General features: G+C 33.3%; 4 protein-coding genes across 4 annotated transcripts; 3 read left to right on the top strand and 1 right to left on the bottom strand.

The window, feature by feature from the left end:
- Positions 1–3,313: 3,313 nt before the first annotated feature.
- On the top strand, positions 3,314–4,958 carry HELRODRAFT_183999 (hypothetical protein; the record flags this gene model as incomplete). Its single annotated transcript, XM_009014013.1, has 3 exons — positions 3,314–3,318; positions 3,595–3,691; positions 4,206–4,958. The coding sequence occupies 3 exons, from the start codon at positions 3,314–3,316 to the stop codon at positions 4,956–4,958; spliced, it is 855 nt and encodes a 284-aa protein (XP_009012261.1).
- A 1,397-nt stretch (positions 4,959–6,355) lies between these two features.
- On the top strand, positions 6,356–11,861 carry HELRODRAFT_117169 (hypothetical protein; the record flags this gene model as incomplete). Its single annotated transcript, XM_009014014.1, has 13 exons — positions 6,356–6,866; positions 7,157–7,329; positions 7,458–7,535; positions 7,797–7,901; positions 8,535–8,588; positions 8,715–8,846; positions 9,199–9,331; positions 9,436–9,448; positions 9,629–9,822; positions 9,954–10,120; positions 10,511–10,635; positions 10,924–11,005; positions 11,412–11,861. The coding sequence occupies 13 exons, from the start codon at positions 6,356–6,358 to the stop codon at positions 11,859–11,861; spliced, it is 2,217 nt and encodes a 738-aa protein (XP_009012262.1).
- An 8,069-nt stretch (positions 11,862–19,930) lies between these two features.
- HELRODRAFT_92274 (hypothetical protein) lies at positions 19,931–20,284 on the bottom strand (the record flags this gene model as incomplete). The annotated part of the gene is made up of 2 exons (XM_009014015.1): positions 19,931–20,059; positions 20,189–20,284. 2 exons carry the CDS (start codon positions 20,282–20,284, stop codon positions 19,931–19,933), a joined length of 225 nt encoding a protein of 74 aa, XP_009012263.1.
- A 4,588-nt stretch (positions 20,285–24,872) lies between these two features.
- On the top strand, positions 24,873–27,088 carry HELRODRAFT_124807 (hypothetical protein; the record flags this gene model as incomplete). The annotated part of the gene is made up of 5 exons (XM_009014016.1): positions 24,873–24,989; positions 25,390–25,497; positions 26,084–26,258; positions 26,515–26,653; positions 26,995–27,088. Coding segments are annotated over 5 exons (633 nt in total), but the record flags the coding sequence as incomplete, so codon positions are not given.
- Between the last annotated feature and the right edge of the window lie 520 nt (positions 27,089–27,608).

Below are 27,608 nucleotides of genomic sequence, written 5' to 3' on the forward strand. Positions count from 1 at the left end.
TCAACAACAGCAACAGCAGCAGCAACAACAACAACAACAGCAGAGCAGCAGCAGCAACAACAACAATAGCAACAGCAGCAACAACAACAACGTCAACAACAACAACGTCAACAACAACAACATACATACCTCGTCAATGACCAAACATCTTTCCAACTTCTAACTACACACCAGCGCCTCCACAACCTTTGAAAAAATTCAACGAAAGATTAAGAGACATTAACAGGTATGCATACATACATACATACATACAAAAATATACAAACATACATATACAAACATACATATACAAACAAAACATACACATTTATACTGACATACATAAAAATATACTGACAGGCAAACATACAAACATACAGATATACATACAAACTTACCTGGGCATACATATATATACAAACATATCTGGGCATATATATACAAAAACATAAATACAGAAATGGAAGCATACATATGTACAACCATACGTACATATATACAGGGTTACAAACAAATATATACACAAATACACAATGAAATATACACAAAATTGTACACAAAACAATATTATACAAACATTCACTAATTCTATTTTTGTATTCCTTCATTTATTTATTCATTCAGTCAATCACACTAACACAATAAAATCGGAATAACTGCAAATAACTGAAGCGTGAACACGCATTTCATTTATACGTATGTATGTGTGTGTATGTATGTGTGTGTTTTTGTATATATGTATGTGTGTGTATGTACACTATCATCATCATTGTATGGCTTATTGGTATTGTTATGCAAAATTATTCACATTTCATAAATAACACATACATACACACGCACACATATACATATGTTTGTGTATGTATGTGTGTATCTGTGTGTGTATCTGTGAGTGTGTGTTGTGTGTGTGTGTTTTGTGTGTGTGTGTTTATGCAGGAGATGAAGCGAGAAGTTTAGAAAATGAAGCGAGAAATTTAGTAGATGAAGCGAGAAATTTTTTCATATCATAGTCTCAATCGTTTTGTTCATCTTGTTGCAACTCTTTTTCAAATATTCATTTCATTCGTTCATTCGTTCGTTTACTCGTTTGTTCATTTCTTTGTTTGCACATTCATTCATTCATTCATTTTATTACTCATTCATTCATTCGTTCGTTCGTTCATTCATACATTTTTTATGTCAAGCAATAATAAAGTATTGTCGCAAACGCAAGTGACGTCAGAGCAACATCATAAGCTTAAAATACGTCGCCATCATCATTACATATATTCTTATATTTATACTTCTTTTCCTCTATCTAATCCCAATAGTGTTCTTCATAATCTATCTCTATGTCTTTCTTCAATTATCGCTTAGTCTGACTCTATCTGTCTTAAACTTAATCCTTCTGAATTTGAATTAATTTGTTTTAATAGATCTAAACACTCTATTACTATTTCTCCTATTATCTTAACTGATTCTTAAACTCTTTATGTTTCTCAAAAGTTTCGTAGTCTAGGCTTTATCCTTGATTCAGGTATGTCTCTTTCTTTTCAGATTAATATTGCTGCTAGAAGTTCTTATTTTCATCTACGTAGAATAAAAAAACTTTTGCCTTTTCTTGATGATTCAAGCGAAAAATAAAAATATTTTCAAATTTTTTTTTAAACAAAGAAAGACAAATTCCAGGTCTTCTCATTGATGCCGGTAGGCTGTTTCAAAGGGTCGGACCAGCAACCCCAGTATCTCTCGAAGCAAACTGCAATCGTCTTACGACCGGAACCACCAGCAAATTCATATCATCCGACCGTAGATGCGAACTTTGAGCAGGCTCTTTTTTTAGAAAATTTGTCTGAAATATATCCTGGTGACAACCCATTTAACGATCAGTGTACGATTACCGCGATCTTGAAAATTATTCTTTTCTCAACCTTCAGCCAGTGCAGTTCATGCGAAATTGGCGTCACACGGGTCAAATTTTAGTTTACCGGCTAGAAGTTAAACAGCCCTATTTTGAACCGACTAAAAAATTGCAATTGACTTTGTAGGAAGACCATAAAACTAGCTATTGCAGTAATCCAGACGTGTTGATATGAAAGCATGGACTACCCCATCCTTTGATGGTCTGTCTAACAAATATCTAACGCAATATAAAGTTTTTTGGCGCGAAATACGAAAGACAGATATCATTTTTGATGGGGTCCTTTATGGACAATTTGCTATCAAGAAGACCCCCAAGATTGGAAGCTGTGTACTGAAGGATATATTGACATCTCCAATTTTGGTGGAATTAATGTTTATCTTTGTCAACTGCTGCCATGTTCCAACTGGAAGCAACTGCGTCTTGCATTGATTCAACTTGCATTGCCATCCACTGACCAATCTCCGCCATGCATTCATTCATTGTCAGTCGATTTCATTTCTAGGCAAGTTTGAAGGACCGGTGACCAACATCTGAATGTCATCAGCAAAGGAAGGCATGACAAACAAATCCATATGGATTAATTATTTTAATTACGTCGGATATGTAGAGCAGCAATAGGATGGGCCCCAAGACAGATCCTTGCGGCACTCCGGATGACACCAATGCTACATCTGGCTCTGAGTTTTTAAATGCAACCTGTTGTGTACTGTCAGTGAGATAGGATCCGGACCATTTGCGAACAACACTAGAGACACCATAAGTAGAGCATAATCTAGACAGAAGAATATTAAGGTCAACACAATCAACTGCCGATGACATATCTAAAAATGATAAAACCGTTATGTTTTGATCATCTGCATCTGCAAATAAATTTGATAATATATAGCTGGTGATATAGCAGTTTCAGTGAAGTGGTATTTGCCATATCTAGACTGATGAGTTGGCATTAAATTATTTTCATCCACAGGTACTTCGGCAGACACCTCAAGACAACACGTTCCATGGTTTTTGAAAAAAAACGACAGATTATAAATTGGTCTATAGTTCAAAATCTCATCACCATCACAGCCAGTGTTTTCAGGATTTGTACAATTCTAGAATGCTTGAAATGCTCGGGTACTTTACCCAGCCGTAGACAGAGATTAATAAAACTCGTCGAGAAACAGAAGAACATATCAAGATATTTAATATATATATATATATATATATATATATATATATATATATATATATCCAATGTAAATATCTATATTAAGTTTATAACTAAACAATATACATAGACATGCATTGTATATTTATATACATATCAATTATATGTATAAATGTATACATTAACCTATTTACGATTTTTAACTAGAAATCTTTTATTATATTCCATAACTTTTATTTAAATTAGAAGCGTTATTTTGAAACAAAATTCCGAAATAAAACATGAGGTCATATAAAATTAATACAATACTAGTACAATTACTATTACTACTAGTACTACTAATATTACTAACACTGCTGTTGCTGCTGCTGCTACTACTTTTACTTCTATTAATAACTATATCAACTGTGATAATACAGATAAAGATAAAATTTATTTCGAAAAATTTTAATAATAGAGCAAAATTAAAGGCAGAGGACAGTTCCAATCTGACATTTTTTATTATAACTAGTAAGTATTATAATTATTATAAAATTTAAGAAAATATTTTTTTTTGTTATAGGCAGATAAGGAAGGTATTGACAATGTTGATGTTGGGGGTGGTTGTTATAATGATTGTTGCATACTTTGTTGACCGTTATGGAGCCATTCGACAAATGGTTAGGAATTTCTATTTTATTAGTCAACTATAACCAAATATTAATTGCTGTTTTATTTATCTAATATATTATTTATTATTATATTTATTTATTTATTTTAAAATATATTTTTAAACTTTTCTAAAATTGAAATTTCAATGGAGCATACATTTATTTCTGTGAGATGTAATACGTGGAGGTAGATAAAATTGTATAATGTCTAAAGCGTCTGAATTTGCTCTTGCAGTCTCCGGGTTCAAATGCAAGTAGATCTAGCTTACCACATAAAATTTATCGCATTGAAAAGTTGTAGAGTCTTTGCTGCTACGACTGAGAACATTCGGCGTCCAAATGAGATATTTTGAATGTTGGATGTAATGCGTGGATTCACGCAAATTCGCAGACGCTCTGTTCTTCTTCTTTAGTTCTTTTGTGTATTAACTGGAAAAGGATTGATAACAACACTAATTATAGGCGTATTTAAATAATTGTTGACGGCAAACTGTTTTACCATATTCTCTTCTTTGCATTTCAGAAATTTATCCATGAAGCGGAAAAAAATTTTGAAGAGAATTACAGAAAGACAAAGTTGAATGTGCATCTACCCCCACGGAACAAAGGTCGCCCGAATTTACGAAGTTACGATCACAGATCCTGGCCACAAACCGGCACTCCATACATAATAGACAAGCTGCTACGAAACAAAACTAACGGCTTCTTCATTGAATGTGGTGCCGCCGATGGAGAAACGCAATCCAACACACTCTTCTTCGAAGTTCTCCGGAATTGGACAGGTTTGTTGATCGAAGCTAACGACGAATCCTTCGCTACACTGTTGACAAAAAACAGAAACGTCTACGCTTATCATGGCTGTTTATCAACCAGTAAAATAGTTGCAGATTACCAGTTTGTTCCGATATTTTTGGTAGGTGGTATTGGAAAATCGTATGATAAGACACATCCGAAAAACTGGAATAAAGCCCAAACCAAAGAGTGCATACCTTTAAGTTATCTTTTCCATCATTTGAACATCACTCATGTTGACTATTTCTCTCTGGATACTGAAGGATCTGAACTGGAAATTCTGAAGACGTTAGATTTTAACGAAGTTCGCATCGATATTTTGGGAGTTGAGTATGCCATTTTTTTGGGAGACGAGGCCGAAATGGAAGAGAAACGTCAGAGATTAGTAAAATTTTTCGAAGAAACTAACCTTTATTACCGTACTAATATTTCGCACTCTCAAGATGAGTTTTTCTATAGAAAAGACTTTAACATTGGGAATTAATTTAATGTAATAAAATGCTTTTTTTATGTTGTGTTCATTGAAATATTTGAAATTATTTAATCTTAGTATTTGATCAGTTTGTGATTAAGGAAAAAATTAGTTTTTAATTTACTCTAGTCAAGTTATTTAAATTAAAAAATGAAATAAAACTTTAAATAGAAAAAAACGTTTAGTAACTTTTTCTGCGGGTTTGATTTTTTGGGCTTGTTACTTTTTATATTTTGTACGTTCTGTTCTGTCTGCTTTTTCATTCTCTTCTAAGCTCACCGATCGGCTTAATATTCAAATTAAAATCAAACTAATTAATCAATCGATCGATCGATCAACAATCAGTCAATTAATCAATTAATCAATTATAGTTTGTAAAGCGCTATTTCCGCGATGTTTCAAAGCGCTCCTCAATGAATTTTGCAAACAGATGGAGGTCCTGAGATCCGCTTTGAACTTCGTAAGGGATGAAGTAGTCAAAGAAGGAGGTAGAGAGTTCCAGAGAAAAGGGCAAGAAAAAGCAAATGCAAATTTAGCAAAAAAGTTTTTAACACGAGTTAAGAAGAAGTGAGAACAAGAAGACGATCGTAAACCTTAGCGTTTAGGTTCAATTAATATATCTGATAAGAACTTTAGAAAATAATTTAGATTGAGACTTATACATATTAATGTGCAAATTTTAAAAATTATTCTATATTTTATTGACAACCAATGCAAGAGAACAATTAAAATATAACTTTATTTACGTTTAATTTTAAATTTATTAAGTAAATATTACGTATGAAGACATTATGACGTCATAATACATGTATTCAAATCAAAATAAGCTGCTCAGCCATTCAGCCATTAGATTGGTACAAAAAATATTTGGTACCTTTTAGAACTTAATAAAAGTTTTGCCAAAGAGATTATTGTTTACAATTTAACATTAACTAATCTCGGGAACTTAAGTTTTTTAAATTTGGGTAACTAAACTTATATAATATGTGATTAATTTCAATTAAATTAATTTAAAATAAAATAAATAAATGAATCCTAACAACAAACAACAACGAACTCTTCTTCAAACTTGGAAATCATTTGGTGAAAAAGATAAAACCACCCAAGGAAACAATCTACGACTAAGAAGAGAATCAAGTTCACACCACCAAGATGATTTCAGTGATCAGGAATTACTACAAGCCATGCAAGAAAGTTTGAAAGATGAATATTTTCCTAAAACAAACCCGGATAACTTAGTCCCTACCACATCAACTGCCCATTTAAACAAACATGAAATCAGTGATGTGCGTGAAGAGGCCAATTTTGACATTGAGTGGGGAGATAGTGATCTGGATATGAATGAGATTATTGAAGAAGGAAATTCTGCCATTGAAAACGAGACTAATAACGAAATTCCTGATGAAAATATGCTCATTGAAACAAATGAAACGCTTATTTCGGCAAAATCAATTAGTGATGACAATAGACATCATCTAACTTGTCAAAAAAATTTAAATTTTACACTCAATAGCTCTAATCTAAATATAACCTGCGACATCAACAACCCAACTAACAAGCACATAATAATTCCAGCAACAAAAACAACTTCTAAAGATCAAAATAACACAAGGACCACAAATATTTGTGATGGATTTGACATATCAGCTGGTCGAACGTGGATCTACCCATCCAATCAACCGATTCGAAATTATCAGTACAACATTTCTCAGAAAGCCCTTTATAACAATACACTAGTCTGTCTACCTACCGGATTAGGTAAAACATTTGTGGCGGCTGTAGTGATGTACAATTTTTACAGATGGTACCCCGAAGGGAAAGTTATTTTCATGGCTCCGACTAAACCACTTGTTGCTCAGCAAATTGAAGCCTGCCACAACATCATGGGGATTCCCATGGAGACCACTGCCGAGATGACTGGTTAGTGTAATTAGTGTGGTTAGTCGTTAGTGTAATTAGGGTAGTTAGGGCAGGTGATGTGTTTATTGTAATTTGTTTTTTGTCATTAGTTCCAGAAGTCATAATTTAAAAGATCGATTTGGAACAGAATTTAATAATTTTCGAAACATTTTTTTCCAACAACACCACAAACAAACACAAACATGAAAACAAACAAACAAACGAACGAACGAACAACTCCACCATCACCACCACCTACAGCAAGCAACATAACAATCTTAAAAATCACTCAAACAAACAAACAAACACAGGTGCCATGCCGCCAGAAGTGCGAAAGAAATCATGGATATCAAAGAGATCTTTCTACCTAACTCCTCAAGTGATGATGAATGACCTTCAACGAGGCGTCTGCCCCGCCCTCAAGGTCAAATGTCTTGTCATTGACGAGGCTCATAAAGCTCTTGGCAACCATGCCTACTGTCAGGTCTGTTTTGATTGGTGGATATTTATAATACTGCATTTTTATTGGTCAGCGTTTACAATTTGCATTTTTATTAGTTGGTATTTAGGCATTTATGATGATGTATTATTTTATCATTTTGTTATGCTTAGGTGGTCAGAGAGTTATCCAGGTATGAGGGTGAATTTCGAATTTTGGCCCTTAGTGCTACTCCTGGGAGTGATATCAAAGTTAGTTGATTGATTGGTTGGTTGGTTGGTTGGTTGATTGGTTGGTTGATTGATTGATTGATTGATTGATTGATTGATTGATTGATTGATTGATTGATTGATTGATTGATTGATTGATTGATTGATTGATTGATTGATTGATTGATTGATTGATTGATTGATTGATTGATTGATTGATTGATTGATTGATTGATTGATTGATTGATTGATTGATTGATCAATTGATTGATTGATCGATTGACTGACTGACTAAAATGGCAGGCCGTTCAGCAAGTTCTTAACAACCTGCTTATATCACACATCGAGCTGAGAACCGAGGAAAGCTTAGACATCCAACCATACACACATCATAGAAAAATCGAAAAGGTTCATTGGTTGACGGATGGATCGATTGATTGGTTGGATGATGGGTGGATAAATTGGTCGATTGATTGATTGGCTGATGGGTGGATGAATTGATTTGGATAACAAATTCCTAAAACTTCGCAGAAGAATTTCTTGTCGGCGGATTTTATTCGTTCGGCTTTCCACAGATTTGCTTGCAAATTTTACATTTTTTAACACGCCACACGGTCACGTCTTTAGAGACTAATAAATATTTTCAGAATATAAATTTGTATGAATGGATGATTGGATGGATGAATGGATTGATGGGTGGATGGATGGATGATTGGATGGATGGATGGATGAATGGATTGATGGGTGGATGGATGGATAGATAGATTGATGGATGGATGAATGGATTGATGATTGGATGGATGGATGGATGAATGGATTGATGGGTGAATCGATGGATTGATGGGTGGATGGATGGATAGATAGATTGATGGATGGATAGATAGATTGATGGATGGATGAATGAACGGATGAGATGACTGATCGAGAGATGGATTGATTAGTAAATTGATCACTCTTTTTTTTTTCATCATTCATTCATCTACCTAATCATTCTTCCACTCATTCAAAATACGTCATCATCATCATTATTATCACAATTAGATCGTCATTGCGATGGGTGATGAGATCAACATCATCAGAGACCTATACCTTAAGGTGACGACAATGATGATGATGATTGTGGTGAAGACGACGACGATGATGATGATAATGGGTGACGATGACGATGATGATGACGACGATGATGATGTTAATTTGTTCATCTATTTTTATCCTCAAAAGATAATCAACGTCTTCATCCAAAGACTCCGGAAGTTTGGCGCCATTTACAACAAAGATATAAGACATCTTTCGAAATTTATGATCCTGAAGGCTCGGGAGATGTATCGAAAGAACACCCCATCTAATTTGACGGTATGGATTGGGGCTATGGCTTATTATTATCACTACTATTATTATTGTTATTATTATTATTATTGTTGTTGTTGTTTTTATTTTTATTGTTATTATTATTGTTATTATTGTTGTGATTGTCGTTATTACTGCTACTATTTATAGTTGTAGCTATTCATAGATTCGTCTGCCTACACTATCCAAAGAAGATATCTCAAAGAGATATCATCATTGTTATATCCAAAGAAGATATCTCAAAAAGATATCATTGTTATGTCCAAAGAAGATATCTCAAAGAGATATTATCATTGTTAATTATGTAATTAATTAATTAATAATTACAGTCATAATTTCATAATTTTACTTGTTGCAGAAATCTCAGAGAGGCCTCATAGAATGTGACTATGCAATCTGCATGAGTCTGTACCATGGCTATGAGCTTATGTATCAGCACGGTCTAAGGACACTACACGCATACATCAAGACATTTATTACTGATAATAGTAGTAGTAATAATAATAATAATTATAATGATAATAATTATAATAATAATAATATAAGTTATAATAATGACAATAAGAGCAATTTTAATGGGAGAATGAAGGCAGAGTTGATGAGCGTCAGTGAGTTCAGAAATCTGTGCGAGATTTTGAATGATAATTATGAACCTATAAAGTTGGTTGTTGTTGTTGTTGATGACGTTGTTGTTGTTGTTGTTGTTGTAGTTGTTGTTGTAGTTGTTGTAGTTGTTGTTGATGTTGTTTTTTTGTTGATGTCGTTTCCGTTTAAATTTTTCACCCTAGATACGCCAATCCGAATCTTACCCAACAAACACAACAACAACAAAAACAACAAATAACATCATCATCATCATCAACAACAACAACAACAACAACGTCATCATCGCAAAAAATTGTCCCGCCGCTGAAATATGGCCATCCAAAGTTGAAAAAACTCGAAGAAATCATCATAGGACATTTTACTAAATTTCAAAATGGTTAATTTTTTTAATTTTATTCTTTATTCACTCATTCATTCATCCTTTCAATCGTTCCTCCGTTTATTCATTATTACCATCATTCATTCATTCATTCATTCACTCGCTCGCTCGCTCACTCATTAATTCAGACGGCCAGGAGACACGCGCCATGATATTTTCATCATACAGGGACAGTGTCAACGAAATAACCCAGCTGCTAAATAAACTCCGCCCACTCGTCAAACCCATGAGCCTGATTGGTCACTCGAGTTCCGTGGGCGGAGCTAAAGGTTTTAATCAGAAAGACCAACTTAAGGTGCTAATTTGAGTCTTATTATTGATCTTTTTTTTTATTTATTTTATCATAATATTTATTTATTAATTTGTTTGTTTATTTGTTTGTTTGTTGCGAATGAGTCTTGCTTCTTACCTCAGAGAGTATGTTTGTTGCATGTTGTTGCTGCTATTCAGCTCTGACCTGCTTGAATTCAAAGATATCTTCCCCGAACTTGGAAGACCATTGTACGTACATGATGCATTGATTCGCGCGTTTTCACTCATTCACTCATTTATTCATTCTTTCATTCATTCACTCACTTATTTACTCATTCATTCACTCATTTACTCACTCACTCACTCACTCACTCACTCACTCACTCACTCACTCATTCATTCATTCATTCATTCACTTACTTCATCCATGCAGGTGATGAAGAGGTTCCGTGAAGGGGGTTACAACACACTGGTGGCCACGTGTATCGGCGAGGAGGGACTGGACATTGGGGAGGTCGATCTTATTGTTTGCTTTGATGCCCACAAAAGTCCTATCAGGTCTTTGTTTCTCCGTTTCTTTGTCAGTTTCGTCAATCAATCAATCAATCAATCAAGCATTCAGTCAATCATTCATTCAATTGTTCATCTATTTATTTATTTATTCATTCATCCATTTTTTGTTTAATTGTATATTCATTCATTTTTTTGTTTATTTATTCATTCAATCCTTCATTCAATCATTCATTTATCTATCAATTCATTAATTCACTCATTCATCCATCTATTCATTCATTCATTCATTAGTATCATTCATTTATTCACTCAATCATTCATTCATTTACTCAGATTAGTTCAGCGCATGGGTAGAACGGGAAGAAAGAGAGAAGGGAGAGTGGTTATGTTGGTAACAGAAGGCAAAGAGGAACAAGTGTGTGTGTGTGTGTGTGTGTTTCTGTTTGTTTGTGGTGTATGAGTGAGTTTTTGTGTGTGTTTGTTTGGGTATTTATGTGTGTGTGTGTGTGTGTGTTACAGTGTATGCATGTGTGTTTATTTGTGTGTGTGTGTGTAGATGTTTGCATGTGTGTCTGTATGTGTGTGTGTGTATATGTGTATGCGGATATCCCTTGAGTAAACAAATTTCTAAAAATAGTACCATTATTTCATTATTCACCATGCATACATGCATACACGCACACACACGCACTTAAAGACACGCTTACACATACATGCACTTGAAAACACACACACACACACATACACCCTCATAAAGACACACACACATACATCCACATAAAGACACACACACACACACACACACACACACACACACGCAGGTATATAACACTAGCCAATCCCACAAAAACAACATCGTAAGACTGATACAACAGCAACAAAGTAATGGCAACAACAATCGCAACAACAACAACAACAACAAACTTCAACTGTACAACAACAATCCCCTCATGGTACCCCAGTACCTTAATCCAACTTGCGAAAAAATACACATACAAGTACTATTATACAACAACAACAACAGTAATAATAATAACGTTGGTCAGAAGATCAAAAATGGCAAAAGATCGTCGTCGTCGAAGTTTAAAAATAAACCGGAACAGGAAATAGTGACGGATGAGTTCTTTGATTTGTTTAAAAGGGAATTTTATGACGAAAATAGCGGGAATTGTCTGTACTCTTTGCCGCCAATATCGTCTGGGATGGAATTTTTGAAATTTGGCGCTGTTGACGATCACGTGAGTCTTTTTGTTTGTTCTTTGTTTATATAATGGTTTATAATTGTCTATGCTATTGTTCATTTTTATTGTGTCTAATTTTGTTGTTTATATTATTGTTTACGTTACGCTCATTGTTATTTAATGTATTTCAGCGACAAATTAATTTTAATAAATTCATTCCACAATTGGTAATTTTTTTCATTTTCCGTGCAGAAACCAATAGACCAATCAGAGTCGAGATACAATTTATCATTGACCAATCATAGTTGGCTACAGAACGAGTTGCAGGAAGTAGGCGTGGTCAGCCATTCATTGGAGAGCAAAAATTTTGTTGACGTCATGGAGTTTATTGGTGTCATAAGTGGGTTGTTGTTGTTGATGTTGATGTTGTTGATGTTTTTGATGTTGTTGTTGTTGATGTTGTTGATGTTGATGTTGTTGGAATGTTTACGATTTTAAGTCTATGTCTCTATATCTATGTTTGTTATTATGTTTCATTTATAAACAAATAACAAAAACCATATAGCTAGCGTAAACACACAAACATAGATAGACATATAAGCATAGTCATTAAAAACAAAGACTTAAAAAACATTAAGAAATTTAAATACGTCACACTTCAGAATTCATGCAAAGCGTGCCCTACCAATCAGAGCTTCTGCTTCACCTCGACCGCGATGACGTCATAACAAAGAATGTAAATAACAACAATAATAATAACAACAACAAAAATAACAACAACAACAAAATTAACAATTGTAGTAGTAAAAATAACATTAAGCAAGGTAATAAAAAAACGAAATGTAAAAATACTGCCCGTACTAATAGAGCTGCTACTACTACTACCGCTACTACTACTACTACTACTAATAGTAATAATAATAATAATAATAACGTTAATAGTAAGTCAAAGATCCAACCGGCAAAAACCGAAAATATTTTAAACTCCAGAAGTGCAGTTAAGCATTGCCTCAAGCGAAAGTATATCGATAGTGATGATGATGATGATGATGATGATAATAATAATAATAATAAAGAGAGTAGCAAAAATAATAATAATAATACATACAAGAAGATGAAATATGACGGTTATGGTGGTAAGGATGACGCTTACGATAAAAATAATAATAGTAATTATAATAATAATTATAATATAAATAATAATAATATTGAGAAATTATATAGAAATGCCGGTAAGATAGATGTCAATTATGACGATTTTAACCTCGGCGGTGACTCTGTTACTGCTACTGCTACTTCCTCTTTCGCTGCTACTACTACTGCTACTACTACTACTACTACTGCTACTACTACTACTACTACTGCTACTACTACTACTAGTGCTACTACTACTACTGCTACTACTACTACTACTAATAGTACTAATGCTACTAGTAACAGTATTTATGATGGTAATGATGATGGTAGTAGTGGTTATGATGATTATGACGAAATGAAGTTAAGAGTTCCGACACCACCATCATCATCTGAGTTACTCAGTCTAATGGATGAACTTTCTGAAGAGCTAAAAGATTGCTATAGTAAAAATTATGATAATAATTTTTATAATAATAATAAAAATATTAATAATGTTTGTACTACTGCTACTACTACTACTACTTCTACTACTACTACAACTACTACTTCTACAACTACAAATAATAATAATAGTAACAATAGTAATAGTAACATTAGTAGTAGTAATTATAATAATCATGAAAAGCTCGTTCCTGATTGGTCAGACGATTCTGACATCATCATGCCAAGCCCGCCTTCGTTGAAAAGCCAGCCAATCAAAAGAGCGATAAGTCTAAATCTGCAAAAATCTATCAATAGAGCTAGCAGTTTTACTAATATGATCAAAAATACTAGCTATATCAATACTACTTTCATTAATACTACTATAACTACCGATTTGGCTACTACTACTACTGCTGCTGCTGCTGCTGCTACTACTACTACTGCTGCTGCTTCTACTACTGCTGCTACTACTATAAAGAATTATTCCAAGGAAGATCATAGTAATTTTGATAACGGTGATAATATTGATAATAATGTTGAGAGTATTGATAATTCGTTTGAAATTTCAGTGAGTGAGAACGATGATGATGATGAGGATGATGATGATGATGACGATGAAATAAATAATAATAATAATAATATAGCAATTACTACTACTACTACAACAACTAATTCCTCTTATGCCACTAAGGATGGTGATGATGATGATGGTGGTGATGGTGATGATGATGATGGTTATGTAGATCGTCGTCATAATATTAATAATTACCATAACATTGGCGGGGATTATGATCATGATGATAATATCGGTGGTGGTGATGATGATGATGCTAAATTTACTACTACTACTAATAATAATGATGATGATGATGATGACGGTAGTGATGATGATGATGATGTGGCTCGTAAAGAATCTGGAGTTAATTTTCAAAATTTCTTGGACGATTTTGCCCTTAGCTTCTTTTCAGACGACGACGACAACAATAATAACAATAATATAAACAATAATAATAACAATAATAATAATAACATTGCAACCGGCGTTAACAACAGCAATAGTTACGATGACAACAACAACAGCAACCATAACATCAACATAAGTTACAACAACACGAATAACTCATTCCAACAACATCAACAACTACAACATCAACAACTACAACATCAACAACTACAACAACTGCAACATCAACAACTGCAATCAGAGCCGTCTCAACTTACGTTCACACAGGCTCTCCATCTACTAAACACATCTGACGCAACACAACTATCAACAAACTATACTACCACTACTACTACTAACACCACCACTACTACTACCACTACTACTACTACTACTACCATTACTACTATCACCACTACTAATACTACCACTACTACTAACAATAATAATAATAATAATCAGTTTAATACTCCATGTTTTGATTTGGACTTCGACTTCGATAGATGGTCAAGTAACGACGACAATGATGATGATGATGATGTTAATAATAATAATAATAATAGTAATAATAATAATAATAATGACGATGATGACGATGACGTCATCCAGTGTTCATTTCCTCCGCAAAAATGCCTCAGAGATAGACTGATGGAAAAAGCTGAGAAACGCGAATCGACTAATAATAATAATAATTATGATAATAATATTAATAATAGTAATATTGTTTATGATAATAATAATTGTAATAATAACAATAATAATAATAACAACAACAACAATAAGAAAGTGTTCACCAAAGTAAAACCTCTTACAGTATTCCGTATAGGTCCTGAATTTAATACTGTTACTACTGCTGCTACTACTACTGCTGCTACTGCTACAACTACTTCTACTTCTAATAATAGTACTAATTACAATAGGCTTTTTTCAACACCGAATAGAAGACAAGGACAGAAAAGTAAAGTACTTTTTTATGTTTGTGTGCGTGTGTGTGCGTGTGCGCGTGTGTGTGTGTGCGTGCATATGTGTGTGTGTGTCTGTTTGTCTGTGTCTTTTTTTTTAATTTAGCCCGCGTGTTTGTCTGTATGTCTGTCTATGTTGAATTCAGTGCTAAGGAAATACAAGTAGAGTGAATTTTTTCAAATGCATGTGTGTGTGTGTGTGTGTCTATGTGTCTCTATGTGTGTACTAGTAGTGTAGTAGTTTTTGGAAAGAGAGCGTAGTCTTAATTAGAAATTATGATTAGACTTAATAATTATGCTTACACAAATTATAGTTTATTATGATATTATTTTGTATACGTTCGTACAGACGCTATTGAATCTTGTTCAACGCCAATTGAATCGCCCATATTTTACAACCGAGCCAGGTCCAAATATGTTAGTCTATATTTATGATGGCTGTCTGTTTAATTTTTTTTTTAATTACGGCGGTTTAGATAAGATATTATTAATTATAATTAATTAATTAATGATAATATTAATAATAATATAATAATAATATAATAATTAACATTGATAAAATTTATAATTTAGAAAAAAGCGATATTATCAGATAGTGAAAACGACTCTCCGATTGCCGCCAAATCTCGAAAGACTTTGGCGCCAAATCTGATTTTGGCGCCAAATCTTTTGCGCCATTTCAATAGCGGTTTGATGCTTTATTGTTATTATTATTATTATTATTGCTTTTATTATGGATTCTTTGTACTCTTTCTTAAGCTCATTCGTCTATTTCCTGCTTGAAACTAATTCATCATTTGTATTTCAAGATGACGACGACGACGATGATGATTTTCAGATTGCGAAAAAACCACCACCACCACAACAACAACAGCAATCTAAAAATAGCCTGCCTAAAAAATCCCTGAAATTTCCAGAGAAAAAGAAAGAGAAGCATAGACAAAAAAGTAATAAGTGGAAAAACCCGGCGGCTAATTTTATCGATCTGGAAGCTGAAGAATCCGGAAGTGATATTTCCAATGATGATGATGATGACGACGAAGACGGTAACGATGATTATGGTAATGATAGTTTTATCGATAACGAAAGTCACATGACTTCCAAGTTTTTAGGTAAAGTTTTTTTTGCTTATGTGGTTTTTAGTAGAAGTATTGTAGTAGTGGTAGTAGTAGTGGTAGTAGTAGCAATAGTAGTAGTAGTAGTAGTAGTAGTAGTAGTAGTAGTAATAGTAGTAATAGTGGTAGTTGTTATTATTATTTATTATTCCTTTTTCTTTGTTATTGTAATAACATTTTTCTTCCTTCAGACTCTGTAGACCAGCAGGCCTTTTACATGCAACTCAACAACAACAACAACAGCTACAACAACAACAACAGCTACAACAACAACAACAATTTCTTTCAGTATCGAAGCAAATACCGTCTAAAATACCCCGGCACGCAAGACATCCAGCTTAACGTGTACTCCCAAATACCTGGTGATGGTGATGATGATGATGACGAGGAGGAAGATCATTATCAGGAAGATAGTTTCTGCGTCATAGAATCAGGTTGATGATGATGATGATGATGATGACGTTGTTGCGTAGAAGTTCATGATGATGATGATGATGATGCCGATGATGATATTAATGACAGTTACTACTACTTTACTACTACTATTACTTTACTACTACTACTACTACTACTAATACTACTACTACTACTACTACTACTACTACTACTACTAATGTACTTATGCCACTGCTGTTGCTACTATTACTACTACCGCCACCAAATTACTACTGTTACTACCAATTATAATAATATCAATAATAATAATGAGGAGGATTACTTTTACTCAGATGAAGAAGATGCAGAAGCCGATTCTTCTACTACTACTACTAAGAATAATAATGATGATAATGATGACATAGATGATGATGACGATGTCATTTTCACTCAGTTACTAAATAGTAACTGTAATACTACTGCTACAACTACTAAAGCTACTACTACTACTAATACTACTAATAATAATAACAATAATAAAAGAAAGTCAGGTAGTAATAATAATAGCAATGATAATAAATCTAAGAAAAGAAGAAAAAGATTAATGATTAACGATAGTAGTACTTCGTTTAACACTGACGATGATGACGATGATTTTGTTACTACCACTACTACTACTACTACTGCTGCTGCTGCTACTACTACTGCTGTTGCTACTACTACTATTACTGCTGCTGCTGCTGCTACTTCTACTGTTACTACTACTAATAATAATCTTTCGGTGTCATCATCGCCATCTTTCACCAGCCCTAGTCTCATTTCAAAGAAAAAATATATTAATAATAGTAATAATAATAATAGTAATAATTATATTAACACAAATAATACTAAAAACTGCTCAATTTATGACAACTATAGCAATACTAGCTGCAGAAATAATAAAATTTATACAGCTACTACAGCTACTGCTACGACTACTACTACCGCTACTATTTCTGCTGCTACTACTGCTACTACTTCTACTTCTACTACTTCTGCTGCTGCTTTTATTACTTCTATTATTACAAATAATAGTATTGACAGTGTTAACAATTGTGAAAGGCCTCAAACTTCGATAAACATTCTCATTAGTTCCCAGCAGATGTCTTCAGCTCAGGTTAGTTTTAATGTCATTCATATATACATTCATTCATACATACATACATGCATGAATGCATACATATGTACATACATACACACACATATACATACGTACATACATACACACACATACATACATACACACATACATACACACACACACACATACATACACACATAGGCTCTACTATCAGAGTTGAGATTTACGCATAAGATGAATGTCGTTATTAAATCAATTTCGGATTGCGATTACATAGTCAGTAACAGGATTGGCTTGTGTAGAATACACGCTTCAGGTATTTATATATTTTAAAAAATGTTTGCCTATTTGTATTTTCGTTTGTTAGTATGTTCGTGTGTTTTTATTTATGTATCAGTATATGTGTGTGTGTATGTGTGTATATATGTGTTCTCGTACTTTGACGATGGCATACTAATTTAATAATACTTTTCACAAATTACAATTAAAATTTAGATTTCTCATCGGTGAATCATAAACACAGACTAACTGATCGCCTACATCGGCTGGCAAGCTGCTACGAAAGACCCTGTCTAATCATCGAAAAAGATAGTGATAAGAACACTGGCCTCAGTTTTTCATTGTTAGTTGGTTACTTCCGGACATTTTTTATTTTCTTTATATTTATTATTATTGCGATGTTACAGGATTGGCTGTTGGCTTTTTCGGTGTTGGCTTTGGTATCGGCGATACATTTGATACTGCTGAGTATCAAATTTGATATCGTCCTGGCTATTAATTATTCTTAATTGATGTTGATAGCTCTTTAAATCACTCTAGTTATATCAGTTGATTGTTAATTTATGTTAAGGTAAGTAAGTACTAATTTTAATTAATTAATTAATTAGTTATACTTATTAGGTTACGAAACCAACATTCCAATACTTTGATGGCCTCACTGATTAAATCCAACATCAGGGTTCTATATTCAGATTCCCAAGGTAATTATTATTATTATTCATAATAATAATATTATTATATTATAATCATATTTTTTTTAAATTATAGTCGAGTCAGCGTGTATAATTAGTGACCTGGCCGTCGTCGAAAAAACCACAAAAAACGACATAAAAGTCAGTGAATCGGACTTCACCGCCATTTCCGATGTTAGCTTTATTATTATTAATCATTATTTATTATTATAATCATAATTATCATTTTTCAATTCATTAAATTAGGAATACTTGAAGTTCTACACCTCCTTGCCTAATATATCATACATTAGTGCCGTTAATTTGACCATTGGCTTCAAAACCGTCAACCATTTTTTGAACAGGTCTGCGCAAAAAAACAAAATTATGTGGTGTTTTTTGAATTTATTCATCTATATTCTTTCCATTTTATTCAAAAATGACGTTAATTTATTTATTTATGATCAATTTAATTTAATTTTGTTCCATTTCACAATGCAGTACCGTAGAAGAAATTGAGAAATCAGGAAAATTAACAAAGTTAAAGTCCAGTGAAATTTATAATTACATAAGACTTCGAGCCAGTCAGGGAATGATTTCGTTTAATTCCAAAAATAAAAGATTGTCTCGATAAATTATTTTAACAATTATAAAATAATAATGAAATAATATCATAATAATATTATTATATTTTGTGTTATAATAAATTTTATTAATTCCAAATCAGGAATAAAAAGATTTTTGTCTGCAAAAAATATAAATACATATAGTTTTTATACTGTGGTGAATGTTGTCTGTGATTGAAAAAGACTACATGATGGCTAGATATATATATATATATATATATATATATATATATATATATATAGATATATATATATATATATATATATATATATATATACACACATTCAACAAATTTGTTACATACACATATAAATATATTTATATTATAATATATACATGCAAAAAATTGTTATATGTACATCAAAATGATTTTTTAAATGTTATAATTTGTAAAGAAATACATGTAAAACTAGACAAATAACTGCTATAAAATCAGAATTATTATTTTTAATTTAATATATTTTTACTATCATTTCATTATTTTTATTCATTCCTTTGATGGGTTCTTCATTTGTTCATATCTCGTTCACTTTTAAGCATTTTTGTCAGCTCTATTTGGTCTTGTAACATTTTTGTATTTTGTCGCCTTTTCATTTCTTGTCTTTGGAGATCTAGCAGAACACCTTCTCTCATACTCTGGGAGGAAAACATTTTTAGTTTATTTTTCTGAAATTTAAACTAAAAATTAAAATAAAAGTATAATACAAACAATAAACTATTATAAAGATAAAGACAAAATAAAAGAATCTAAAATTCTAAATTTACCAATCGATCGGCTTGTTGCTTGAGATGTACATAGGCCACCATACCACAAGTAAACGTCACTGAGATACCTAATGTTATTTTGGCAACCAAAGACATTATTTTTGGATATTGCTACTTTTTAGTCTCTATCAGTCTGTCTTGTGTTTGATTAATAGTTGCGAATACTAAGTTTATGATGCTTATCCTTAAAATTTTTTTATATGATGACTAAGTTTTGTTTAGAAGACTTACAACTAATTTTTCGAAGGGTTATTTAGATGAAAGTTGGATGAAAATAAAAAATTTCAAACATTTAAGTTGTTTATTTTGATCAAATGAATGTTATAATTGTCTATTTACACAAATTTTGAGAAAATTTGTGAACTTTATTTTCAGTTGTCGTACTTAAACAGGCGATATAGAAGGTTAAAGAAAAGTGAATCTAAGTTTTGTTGGCATAGATACGGTAGTGTGATAAAATTGTTTTAAGCCATGCATTGCTTGCATAAATATATATATATATATTATATATGGTAATAACTTTTTTATATTTTACTTAAAAAAATTTACACAACACACACGGCACGTGTTTAAACAAACACATTGCTGCACTTGCATAGGATAGGTGGGGATCTCTTTGCAATTGAACCCATTCACTGCATCATAGTATCCGTAGGCGCTTTCACCAATCAATCAATCAATCAATCAATCAACCAATCAATCAATTAGCTTATAAAGCGCTATTTCCGCGATGTTCAACAGCGCTCCTCAATGAATTTTGAAAACAGATGGGTCTTGAGATCCGCTCTGAACTTCGCAAGTGATGGAGAAGTAGTCGAAGAAGTAGGTAGAGAGTTCCTGAGAAAAGAACCAGAAATAGCAAAAGCAGATTTGGCAAAAGAGTGTTTAAGAAAAAGCGAGAAGAAGAAGACGATCGTAAACCGAGGCGTTTAGGTTCAATTAATATATCTGATAAATACTTAGGAAATAATTTAGATTGAGACTTATACATGAACGTGCAAATTTTAAAAATTATTCTATATTTTATAGGTAGCCAGTGCAAGAGAACAAGATATGGAGATATATGAGAAAAGAAAGGGGCACGAGCAACTAGACGAACAATGCATCATGATCTTCTGTTTCTTCCTTTGATCAATGATTCCTGGAATACAAGAATATATACATAAATATTAAAATATATATTTTTCAAGCATTGGGTTCAGACAAAATGATCGACAAATGCCATTAAAAAAATAACATTACAGACAATTTGCTAGCAGAACAAATGCTTATAAAATATTCACGCGCGCTCCATAAATAATTAATGCAACTTCTTGCGTGCTTTTGCTAATATAAATCACGAAATTGTCCACGGAACACATAATACATTGATGATGATTCGATACACTCGTGACCAAAATTTTGGCAAAAAAAACGAGCGGCCGATGTTACTCAATTTGTAAGATTACTATACACTCAAATAATTCAATTTACATTAAGGCATTTGTAAAAATTTCCGCATTCTGCCCAGTTGTGTATGCACGGAACGTTGAATAACGGATATGTTGAATATGTCGACGGAGCAATGCTCGAGATCAGTGAAATTTTCGTTCCGGGTAGATAGAGGTCATCGAATTTGACCGTGATCATTGAACTTTGACCTTTGGAACAGACAATTTCACAGATGTATTGTTGCAGAGCTATTTTTTACTCGTTTAAGCACTAATATTTTTCCAAATTATGATGATGTAAACTGAAGGATAACACAGATATTTCATTTGAAATATTATTAGATATGTTATTTAGCTAAACATTTTTTACCAGTGTAACACAGATATCAATAAAAGTTCATATAAATTTACATAAAGGTGCATATAAGTACTTGTATCTGATGTCAGATCAACTATTTTCACCCATAAGTACATAAGTACTTGTATGAAGTACTTGTATGAAGTACTTTTATGTAATAAAAAGTACTTTTACATTATTAATAAGCTTGTCCGCTTCCTAGGTTACCGATAAAAACACATAGCAACCGTAGCGTTAATCTAAACGCTATAAATGTTTCTGAAAGGCATTACATGAGTGCATGTATAAATTACATTTGGACTGATATTAAAAAATGTTTGTATAAATGCATATGCATGTATGTGTGTGTGTGTATATGTATGTGTAGGTGTTTGTGTGTGTAAGTCTATGAGTCTATGAATGGTATTGAGCGCTAGAATATTTTTTCTGGTCAAAAATGACGTCATCTTTGTGTTGATATTGTCGATTCGTTAAAAGGTGTTGGTTTAGTGAATGAATGGATGAGTGTATGTCTGTATACAAAAAATATTATATAATTTAATTCTTATTTATTTAATATTCAATCGTCTAATATTCAATTCTTTAGTTTATTCAAAAATAGTTTAAAGTAAAGTAACCCGTATTAAAACTTAAAGTATGTAAATAACTTATTTGTTATTTATTTGTCGTTAGATGGATTTTAAAATTTAATTTAGTTTTGGCGAATAATATCCTAATAAATAAATTACTAACTAACTCAAACTAACATAAAATGATCAAATAGAATAAATATTAAATAATAATGAATAAATTATAAATTTAATAAAATATTACATAGATATGCTGTAATAAAATTAGAACAAAGTATGTCAGCCGAAATACTCGAAGGTGTCGCGAAATCGAAATCGGCCGAAATCGATTCGAGATCAAGTCTCGATACTTCTGGAAATACCAAAACTACTTCGTCATCGGAGGATGATTTACGAGACGAAGCCGATACTCAAGAAGCTGAAGATAATGATTTGGAATTCCCCTCGAAGGAAACTTTTAGTCACGTAAAGGAAGTCTCGTTTGATTATCTGAATAAGGTCAAAGTTGAAGGTTAGACCTCGGTTGTCTGATTGACACATTAACTAGTGAGAAATCAATCAATTTAACATTCTTTCAATAATGACACGAAAAGAAATGATAGAAATATCGCTAACAATTATTACCATTTACAACCGTCTGTAATAAATGACCCAGACATTGACTCGGTGAGGCACTGCAAGAGAGAGCTCTTGCAGAGGTTCAACAAGTTAAAGGGCAGGACAGACGTAGCCACCTATGAGGCCTCCAACATCCACATCAACCACACCAAGGACCACCTCACCAACAAAATTACCGTAGTGGAATATGAATTTCAACTGAAAGGTTGGTGGAAAAAAAATTAGTGGAAGAAGTGTTTTTACGTTAGTTTGCAGGGTTGTCATCCAAGTATTATCGGAGATATTGTGTTACCGATCGATACTTGTTCGGTGTTGGCTTTGGCATCAGCAAAACTTTTGCTGATGCCAAGTACCGAACTCGATATCGTCGATACTTTTCGAACAGAAAAAAATGGATACTCGATTCCCCGATACTGTTGACCATCAAGAGGCTTTATAAATATTATTATTATTTATTTGTATACACAACACATAAAGATACGAACAAACACACAAACACACAAGAACCAGATTTCAACGTACCGCCACGTCTGCGAGCCGTCTGGCTGAACCAGGAATTAAACATGAAACTTCACCGCACGTTGAGATATCAAAAGACTGGAGTCCACAATCAGATTGCTGTTTCTCAGCTGGTGGTTAGGAGGGGAGAGCCTTTTTATTTGGACCTCTCCTTCGATCAACCTTTCATCGCCACCAAGCACAGTCTCACCATCATTCTTCAATTCGGTTTGTCGTTCTTTATTTTCCTGATTTTGTAACATTGAATTAGATTTTTCAACGTTGTTTTGTTGCGACATGTTGTCTTTGCGATGAAAGTATTTATAGATAAAATTATTTCAAATGAAATATAAATTAATAAATTCATGGATTCATTCACAAAACATCAAAAAAAATTAAATTCCTCTCTACAGGTCAAACAAACGTCTGCAGCTCGTCGAGCATGGTGTGCCTGCGGGTGAACGAAGGTTTGAAGCCGAACACCTGGAGTGCCGGCCTGCCACTCAAGTCGGTCCACTTTATCCAACTCAAGAGAAGCCGCACCAAGAGCGATTTGGAGGGCCAAGAATCGGTCGCCACTAAAAAATATGGTAGTGTAGCTGTCCGAGCCAATATGCTCAACGAGAATAAAATCCAAATACAGATAAATTCGCCATCTAGCGCAATTATCGGGAAATGCATGTTGACCTTTGACACGGCCTTGTTGCCCCCAAAACAGGGCGACGATGCGAAATTGAAATTCACAGACCAAAGTTCTCAAAGTGCGGCAGGTGATAATTCAGCTGCTGCAGCAACTGCGACAGCTGCGACAGCTAGAAGTCGGAAGTTTGATGACGAGATTATCATAATGAGGCATTTTTTCTCATCGCCAATTTATTTGATTTGTAACCCCTGGAAAAAAGGTGGTTTTTCGGTGAATTCATTCATTTTATGCTTGTTCAATCGTTCATTCATTCATTCGTTTGTCTGTTCGTTTGTTCATTCATTCATTCATTCGTTCGCAATTCATTTGTTTGTTCATCCGTTTAATTCATTATTCGTTTGATAATTCATTCATTTATTAATCCACTAACTTCCCGCATAGTTTTTCGCTCATTCATTCATACCATTATATAAAATAATTTGTATCGTCATAATTATAGCCAAATGTTCCGATGTGAATTGTAATGTTTGGTCCAACTGATACTTAGCACCATGACAATAAAACAGAGGACCAGACGTATATGAGTGAGCCAACGGACATAGAAGAGTACGTTGAAAATGACAACGGCTTCATATACCTCGGTACCAAGAACCAGATACAAAAAATCAACTGGTGTTTCTCACAGGTTTGTTATTAGTTTTAATGTTGTTGTTGTTGCTCTGAATGAAAGAATGGATAAGGGAATGAATCCATCCATCCATCCATACATTTATACATCCATCCATTCATCTATCCATTCATTCATTCGTTCCTTTCTTCATTCATTCATTCATCCATTCATCCATCCATTCATCCATTCATTCATTCATTCATTCATTCATTCATTCATTCATTCATTCATTCATTCATTCATTCATTCATTCATCCATTCATCCATTCATCCATCCATCCATCCATCCATCCACCCATCCATCCATCCATCCATGCATTATTATTAGAGAACTTCCATCCATCCATCCATACATCCATCCATCCATTCATTCATTCATTCCTTTGTTCATTCATTCATTCATTCATTCATTCAGTACGAGAATGACGTCCTAACGACAGCCTATCACCTGATGGACCTAGCTTGCCTGGCGTACGATGCTCGTAACGATATGGCTAAAATCGTCAGAGCTATCTGTAGCAATGTCGGTGATTGTTATATTATTATTATTATCAATTATTATTATTATTATTATCGATTATTATTATTATTATCGATTATTATTATTATTATCGATTATTATTATAATTATCGATTATTATTATTATTATTGATTATTATTATTATCAATTATTATTGTTGTTGTTGCTTTTGTTAGTTTTATTATTTATGTTATTATTAATGTTCTCTCTTCCCCCCCCCCCTCTCTCTCTCTCTCTCTCTCTCTCCCTCTCAGATAACACGATATCAACAATGATAACGACCACTGAGAAAATAGCAGCAGTATCAATCAACCACACACCCATACACACACCAGCACTCACACACACACACAAACACACCACACACACACAAACTCACACCACACACAAACACACATACACACACCAGCACTAACACACACTCACACATACACATATAGATACACACAAAACAGAAACTCTCGTCACTTAGGTTTTCCATAAGAGGTGCTATACAAATTATCAAACTCCCTCTCCCTCCCTCTCTCTCTCTCTCTCTCTCTCTCTCTCTCTCTCTCTCGACACGCACGCACACACGCACACACACAGATAACGTCATGCGAAGACAGTGGAGTCATCTCCGGGAACTGGTCCTGCTCGCATGCTCCATACACTGCTCCCACTCAATGGCTGGGCACTCTTCCCATAGTCCGGGATTTCCTGATGAGCAAGGAGCCGACCAAATACGGGCACTGCTACGTATTCGCCGCTCTAGCTACTTCACGTACGTTATAACAATAATAATAATAATAATTATAATATATATAATAATAATAATGATAATAATAATAATAATTTGAATAATTATAAAGTGATAATGATAATTTCATTTCAATTCAATCCAATAAGGTGTTTATTCAGGGAGAACACAACAATATTATAATAATTCCACTAGTAATAATAATAATAATAATAATAATAATAAATAATAAATTACAATAATAATAATCATAATAATAATAACAATAATAATAATAAAGTCTGCAGAAGCCTAGGAATCCCGTGTCGTTGCGTCACTAGCTACGCTTCGGCACACGATTGCGACGGAATTAATAAAGTTAACCTACACTGGGGCATACACGGAGAGCCCATTGACGTATTGAATACCTTAAATTGCTGGTACTCTTGTATTGTTGTTATTATTGTTGTTGTTGTTATTATTATTGTTATCATTATTGTTGTTATTATCGCTATCGTTGTTGTTGTTGTCGTTATTGTTGCTGTTGTAATTGTTAAAGGTTGAAGGTTTTTCTCTCTCTCTCTTTTGCATTAGCTTCAGAGGTTTCAACGACAAACACTCACAGCGTATATGAATACGCATGCAAACCCCGCATCGTACACATTGCGTATGATAGGCGGGGATCTCTTTGTATTCTAACCCAGTCATTACAATAGCATTGTTTTTGTTACTGTTGCTGTTGTTACTGTTGTTGTAATTGTTGTTGTTGTTGTTGTTCTAGGACCTTCCACGTTTGGTGTGAGGCCTATTTGAAAAGACCTGAGTTGTTACTAAACTCTTATAATGGCTGGCAGGCATTCGATCCGACACCTCAGCTAACATCCTTCGGTTACTATAGTATACTATAGTTTAATTATAGTTTAATTATAGTTTATTATAGTTTATTATAGTTTATTATAGCTTATTATTGATAATAGTAAAAATAATTATTATAATTATTGTTTTTTTATTGTTGTTGTTGTTTTTGTTGTTTTACCGCTGCTGCTGCTAATACCATTACTACTACTGCTGCCACTGCTACTACTACTACTACTACTACTAATACTACTACTACTACTACTACTACTACTAATAATAATAATAATAATAATACTACTACTACTACTACTACTACTACCACTACTACTACTACCACCACTACCACTACTACTACTAATAATAATAATAATAATACTTCGTAGTCAACGTGTTTTTATTTTTTCGACAATTTTTTCACCAATTCGTCTTTCATTTTTCCAACCCGTTTAACCCCACCCCCACCCCCGCCCCTAATTTAAACTTTCGAATAGGGATCAGTTGCGCGGGTCCCTGTCCAGTTGAGGCCATCAGGCTGGC

This window comes from Helobdella robusta (assembly GCF_000326865.2).
Source record: "Helobdella robusta unplaced genomic scaffold HELROscaffold_128, whole genome shotgun sequence".
Classification (NCBI taxonomy): domain Eukaryota; kingdom Metazoa; phylum Annelida; class Clitellata; order Rhynchobdellida; family Glossiphoniidae; genus Helobdella; species Helobdella robusta.